This window comes from Alligator sinensis, unplaced genomic scaffold (genome assembly GCF_000455745.1).
Source record: "Alligator sinensis unplaced genomic scaffold, ASM45574v1 scaffold1667_1, whole genome shotgun sequence".
NCBI lineage: Eukaryota > Metazoa > Chordata > Crocodylia > Alligatoridae > Alligator > Alligator sinensis.
In genome coordinates, this window is record NW_005842504.1 from 891,043 (window position 1) to 898,222 (window position 7,180).

The 7,180-nt window shown below is 53.9% G+C and overlaps 1 protein-coding gene across 1 annotated transcript in view; it reads right to left on the reverse strand.

The window, feature by feature from the left end:
- Positions 1-4,579: 4,579 nt before the first annotated feature.
- EIF3K (eukaryotic translation initiation factor 3 subunit K) overlaps positions 4,580-7,180 on the reverse strand; it is a 4,214-nt gene continuing 1,613 nt past the window's right edge. The window contains exons 4-6 of the mRNA XM_014523562.2: positions 6,630-6,707; positions 6,147-6,272; positions 4,580-4,727 (exon numbers count right to left, since the gene is read on the reverse strand). Coding sequence (XP_014379048.1) covers positions 4,696-4,727; positions 6,147-6,272; positions 6,630-6,707 — 236 coding nt within the window. The 3' untranslated portion in view covers positions 4,580-4,695. The remainder of the gene's footprint in view (positions 4,728-6,146; positions 6,273-6,629; positions 6,708-7,180) is intronic.

The window sequence follows — 7,180 nt, forward strand, 5'->3', positions numbered from 1 at the left end:
TAATGACTGCAAGATCCTTTTCCACCTCCGTGCTGACAAGAGGGGAGTTCCCCAGCCTGTAGGTATGGTGCCGGTTGTTCCTCCCCAGGTGCATCACCTTGCACTTGTCTGTGTTGAACCCCATCCTGTTCTCCTCCGCCCATCCTGGTAACCTGTCAAGGTCCGACTGTAGCCTGTTGCTCCCTTCTATTGTGCCCACATCTTGGTATCATCAGCAATATATGTTATAGTGGATGATTATATGATATATGATTTAATATGATATATTGAACATATAATTGTCATATATTATAGTTGATATACAAGATATATAACATAATTATATTTACATATGCATATATCTCCACATGTATAATATATATACACACATATGTTATATTATATATAATTAATACTATTATATTGATAATTAATACTATAAGCAATAATGATTAATAATACTGTTAATTACTAATAGTATAATTAATTCTAAAAATTAATGCATTACTAATGATCCCCCCCCAACCCCGAGTCCTCTTAGCAAGGGTGGAATTCGGCTAGTCTAGAAAGTAAAGAGGAAGCATACTATGAATATTCATGAGGTGGGCAGGGCCCAGACCTCATGAATATTTATGACGTAGGCAGAGCCTGGCCCTGCTTTGTGAGCTTGCAGTCAGGCCCCTCCAGCAGCCATGCCAAAGGGAATGGATGCTAGGTGATTAAATATTCAAAAGGGGGCAGGGTTATCATGCATATTCAGGGTGTGAGCGGAGCTAGCCACCTTCCCTCATTGGGGGCCAGGGAGGACACAGCTTTGAGCTCCTGTGCAAAGGCAGCCTATGGTGGTGAGCTTCCCTGGGGCAGTGCCAGCCTCCGGCTTGAGCCCCAGTATGGGGTGGCAGCAGACAGCTGCACCCTGCTCCCCCAGGGCAGACAAGGGCTGGAGGAATGCAGGGGGCCACGCTGAGCACAGACGAAACCCAGCCGAGACCGTGGTGCATTCATCCCCCTCCAGATGAGCTCTGGACCAGTTGGCGGTGAGCGATGCCCAGGCCCCTGCCTCCAGTCTCGCAAGGCAAAGCCCCGCTCGCTGTTGTTGCGACGAGCCCCACGTCACGAGGACGACGCCACCCTGCAGGGTCAAAGCAGGGCCCATGAGGAGCTTGGGAGAGTCACAATCGGCTCTTGCGGTCTCCCATGAGGAGGGCGGAGAAATTAAAATAAATAATTAAATGAAGACATGACCAAATGGAAAATTGTCATTAAAATTCCACAGGCTGCTTTGATGGATCCCTGCCCTCCAGCAAGGAAACAAAGGGAGGAAGTGTCCCTGGGCCTTATAAATAGAAAGGGCCCTGCCCACGAGTGGCTCATGCCTAGTTCCTGGCCCTTGGACCAGGGGAGTCATCGTTACAGGAGAAACCTTGGGCCAACCGCAAGTTCCCTAAAGCAGAACCATGGTTTGCACCAAAAAAGGAAGTGGGTTTTTTTTCCCCCCGCAACTGGGCTCCATGACCAAGTGTCAGGATCACAAGGAGACAGTCATCCTTTCCTGTGGTCACAGCCAGCCCAGGGTTACCTGTCACTTGGACAGCAAGCTGCATACACGGGTGTGCAAGCAGCAGCATAGCAAGCCAGGAAGCAGCCCAGCCGGTAGCATGAGTCCACCCGGACTTAGAAAAGAAAGGACAAAGTAGGCACCTGGGGGCTCCTCCTGGAATGATTTTATGACCTCAAGTTTATACCACAAAGGGGCACTTTGGCATCTACCGGCTCCCACTCTGTCACACACCGCAGTAAGTGCCTCGTGCTTGCATCCTTCACGCTCCCAGCTTGCAGAGAACGAACCAGTCTGTGACAGGGTGCCACATCTGGGCTGGTTGCAACGGGACAACTGGGTTTTTCGTTCCAGCTGGACCATGGCCAGCAGCACAGGGAACAATACACAACGGGAAATTTCTGCCCCTCGGGAGCGGCCTCTCGCAAAACAAGCAAACCACCCCCCAGAGGCTTCCCTGGACCCAGGTCCGAGCCAGAGAGGGTTCCAGAAGTGGAGGCCACAGCTGCAGCTGGCCTGGGCCATGCTAAGGAGTCGGGAAAGGTGCCCAAATGGAACGACACTTATCTTCCCTCCTCACATGCTCTGCTCTCTTCTCATTAATCTTTTTTTTGTCTTTGCTTCTCCCCCGTTTCCTTCCTACCCTTCCCTCCCCACCCTCGCTCTCTCCTGCCTTGTTCCTTTCTTCTGGGAGCAGGAAGAAAAAAAAGCATGCACTGTTCCCTGTGAGCCGGAGCTAGCTGAGCAAGTGTGAGCCAGTGCAGAAGGGGCAGGGGCAGCATCCCTGGACCCTTCAGCTAGCAGCTACCGTACAACACAGCCGGAGGGGGAGCTCCCTGCTCCGCAGCCGCCTCCTTGTCACGCTTTGCTGCATTTGTCACTTTCTATAGCTCGGCACCGGCCTCTACATTCCTGTGCTCCCAGCACAGCCACGCTCAGGGGCTTAATTAGGCCCAAACCAGACTCTAATGAGACCTTGTTTTCCATGGTTCTCCGGAAAAGGCACAGGGACCTCTACACCCCTGTGGGGCTCACTGGATGAAACTAAAAGCCCCTGGATGAACTGGCCACCGAGGAGGAGGAGGAAAGCAACCTATCCACTGCTTAAAAGGGAACACCCTACTAAGAGGCAGGGGTTTTACACTGCTGTTAGCAATGGGATCAACCCTCCAAGGACCCCCCAGCTATTCCGGACTCAAATTTGAACATAAACCTTTGTGATCTTTACCCGGCTGGAGGGAGAATGTGGTCATGTGCACACAGGTGCAGCCTCCAGTTCCTGCTCTGAACTGCTAACCAGCATGTCCTAGTACCTGTGCTGCTACCCCAGAAAGTCTTTTCAGGGCTTGGACTTCCAGTATCAAAGGAGCCCAACCCAAGTCCTGCCCTCACCTCACTGCCTGGAGCAGCTGGACTGGTTTTCCCACTGCCTGGTTAACCCCCACACAAGGGTCAGGCTGTAGACATAGGTACTGGCTGGGGAGACCCGGTGAGCCATAGCCCAAGAAGCTGCCATATAAAGTCCTTTCTAGATGCAAAATCCCCGATGGATCTGGGAACTGGCAACAACCCAGCCTAGTCCATTCGGCTACTTTCCCTCGCTCCACTCTGAAATCGTATCAGCATTTTTCTTCTCTCCCGCCACCCGCCCTCCCAGCATTTGTTTTTCTCTCTGCTCCACAAAGGAGCAGGGGTTATGCTCTCCCGCTTCCTGCCCGCGAGATGCTGAACATTCCTGCGATGTATATATTTAGCCACTGGCTGGAAGCCACTGTTTATAATGAGGGGGCTCCCAGGATGCAACAAAAGGGTGTGAGGCACTTCTAATCCCCACCCCACCTGCACCAGAGGTGGTAAAATGGAACAGCAAGGTCTGCCCTAAGTGCTGGTCTGAATGACAGCAGCTCAGTAAGGAGTTGGGGTGGAGGGGACGGGGTTGAGGGGCCGCACACTGCTCTGAGTTCAGAAGCCCCAACCTGGAGCAAACATCCCCAAAATAGGGAGGCAAGCAGCAGGCAGCTCAGCACCACAGGGCTTTCCCCCAGTTTTCTACCATGCAGAACCACATAGAGACCCTCAGGGTCTCCCAGGTAGCTCAAGGGCCTGTGGGATAGAGGCCAGCTCTGCCACAGCCTGCTGAGGGCACTGGAAGAGCCAGAGACACACATGGCAGCTGCAGCTCAGCAGAGAGAACCCGATGCCACAAAGCAAAAAGATGTGGCAGCTCCCAGGCAAAGAGCAACAGTGTAGGCCTCTTCCCCTCTCCCCAGCACAGGGCACAGAGCTGCTCTTGTGGGGCCTTGAGGAAGAATACCCTGCCTGCAAAGGATCATCTAACCACCCCACAAAGTTGGTCTGATGAGAGATCCCCCACAAATATCCATGCCTGGTACACAATTCCTGGCCAGCAGCAAGATCCAGGTCCATGCAGGAGTGGTGCTGTGAATCCCAGGGTGCCCATTCCCAACTCAGCCATGGAACCCAGAAGCCCTGCTTTCCCTTAAGGCCTTTGAATAGCAATTCTCAGGCAGAGACTCCCTCCAGGGTCCTCATACTGGGCAGCTGCTGCCCCAAAAAGGCCTCAGGGGGCGACCCCCAGAGCAGCACCATGACCACAGGCCGGCTGGGGGGGCTCAGGCCCTCCCCACAAGGGGAAGCATGATCAGGTCAGCAACAGGCTGGTTCTTATTTATTGGCCACCTACCACCACCTGGCGGTCAGAAGAGTAATGACAGCAGGACCAGCTGCCAGGAGTCCTACTTAGGCTTATTAGTGTGGGGCTGGTTACCTCACCCCAGGAGTCCCGGGTTCTTTGCCTAGCTGGGCAAAGTGGTCGTGCTCTGCGCAAGGAGGTCATTATTCCTCCAATTCGTGGCTGGGGGTGGGAGGGTGGACCCTCAATCCAGCCAGCAACTGTCCAGAGGAGAGAGTCTGTCTTGGGCAACATGCCAGTTCCAGCCCAACAGCACTCCCACCCCCCAGGAGCCTTACCCAGAGCTGGGGCTCCCCCATCCTCCCACCCCTGAGAGAAAACAAGAAAAGATCTCTCCAAACATTTATTGGCCAGGGCTGGATTAAATTTAAAAAGGAATTAAATAAAAAATAGACCCAGAGCAGGTTCTCACAAGCAGCGCAGATGGTAGTGGGCAACAGGGGCATCACAAGGAAGACGCCATGATGCTGGAGACACCTGAAAGAAGGGAGGACAAACAAATTAAACTCCAGAACAGTGACTCCATGTTTCATAGTTTTAGGGTCGGAAGGGACCTAATAGATCTTCTAGCCCGACCCCCCGCCAGGGCGGGAGAACAACAAAAAACCCTAAAAACAAAAACGGGACTCAAATGAGTCCAGCCAGGTAGGTATCCAGCCTCTTCTTAAAGACCCCCAGGGTCTCCTTGTTATGCCAGCGGGGGCTAGGGGAAACAGCGTCTCCCCCAAACCCTTCTGGTTCCCCCTAGTGAGTTTATAGACGGTCACCAGGTCCCCCCTCAGCCTTCTCTTGTGGAGGCTGAATAGGTTCAAGTCCCGCAGTCTCTCACTGTAGGGTCTGCCCTGTTGTCCCCGGATCATGCGGGTGGCCCTCCTCTGGACCCTCTCCATGTTGTCCACATCCCTCCTGAAATGGGGCGCACAGAACTGGACACAATACTCCAGCTGCGGCCTGACCAGCGTCGCATAGAGGGGGAGGATCACCTCCCTGGCTCTACTCGAGATGCACCTGTGGATGCACGACAAGGTCCGGTTACCCGTTCCAACCATGACCTCGCATTGTCGGCCCATGTTCATCTTGGAGTCAATAATGACACCAAGATCCCTTTCCGCCTCCGTGCTCTCAAGTAGGGAGTTCCCCATCGTATAAGTGTGCTGCTGGTTCCTACTACCCAAGTGCAGCACCCTGCACTTGTCCGTATTGAAACGCATCCTGTTCCTGTTTGCCCACCCCTGTAACCTATCCAGATCCTTCTGCAATCTCTCTCTCCCTGCTAGCGTGCTCACCTCCCCCCAAATTTTGGTGTCATCAGCGAATTTAAACAGGTTGCTTTCCACCCCAACATCAAGATCGCTGATGAAGAAATTGAACAGCGCAGGGCCCAGGACCGAGCCCTGGGGGACTCCACTACCCACCTCCCCCCAAGTCGAGTATGATCCATCCACCACCACCCTCTGAGTGCGACCCTTCAGCCAATCTGCAATCCATCTGACCGTGTAGGCATCTATGCCACAGTCGCCTAGTTTATTAATTAGGATGGGGTGAGAGACGGTGTCAAAGGCCTTGCTGAAGTCCAGAAAGACTACATCCACCGCGACACCTGCGTCCATGGCCTTTGTGACCTGATCATAAAAGGCAATCAGGTTGGTCTGACATGATCTCCCCCTAATAAATCCATGCTGATTGCCCCTGAGCATCATTTCTGATGCCGGCCCATCACAAATGTGCTCCTTGATGATCTTCTCAAAGATGTGCTCCAGTCCACAAGAATTCAGCCCAAGGAAGATGCCCATGGGCCACGGCAGGACCTCGACCTCTGTGGACAACTCGCTCCAGCCAGATCCACACCCCCACCCCCGTCCCCATCCTCAGTACCAGTGGGGCCTCGGCACTTACTGTCAAAGTCTATTTTCTCTACAATGTTCTTGGGCTTGACGCTCTCCTCCTGGTTGCAGATGAAGACCTTGCCAGGCTCAGTTTCTGTCCAGCCATATTTGCTCATCCAGACCTTGAGCTGGCTGTCTGTGGAGAAGCCAAGGGAATGAGCCAACAGTAGTTTGGCACAGGGAAGGCGAGGTGTGAAGGCATGTGTGTTTAAGCAGGGGGTGCCAGGACAGAGTAGATCTTCAAGGGAAGTGATAAAGCACCCAGTCTGCCCTGAGACTGCCAGTGGAGAGCAAGTAGGGTGACTAAGTTCAGCAGCGCATGGAATAAGGGCCCCAGGACCCCTGTAGCTGGGACAGCATTCCCAAAACCCAACCCAAACAGCCTGGAGTCACACCAGTAGCAGTACAGCTCACAGACTCCCTTGATTCACTTTGGATGTAGGGCGAGGGGCTCATTTCTGAGAGGGGTCTGGCTTCCCTTTGGGGAACTTACCTGAGAGGTCTCCCAGCATCTCCGCCAGCAACCACCGATCAACATGCTGGTAGGTGATCCCCACCACGTGGCAGATGACTGTGGAAGGAACACGGACACTTGGTGCTACTGGCACATGGTCAGGCGTGCCCCAATCCCCCGATGCACAGTAAGGACTTTAGCACAAGCTGTTGAACCCCTCTGCTGTGCCCTGCTGCCCCCACACGTGCTCCGGGGCTCAGCGGCTGCTGGCTCAAGGGAGGACAACACATTTCCAGGTCTCTATCACTGTCTGGATATGCCAGACACTAAGAGGATCCTTGCTGCAGGGAATTCACACCACTTGGCACAGGGGCAACGTGTAGGAGGTGCACCCCCCCACCCCGGGTCAGGCTGCACTCCCCGTTTAGCCAGCGGGCAGGCAGGAGCACCAGTGCCCCCCCCTACAAGTGCTGCCCAGAGAGCAGGGCTGTCAGTAGCATGGCTGCTTTTACGATGACAGTCAGATCACTTGTGAGGCACCCCCTGGTCGCTGACTGGTGTTGGGGGAAGGAGGGGCACGTGTTCCTGCT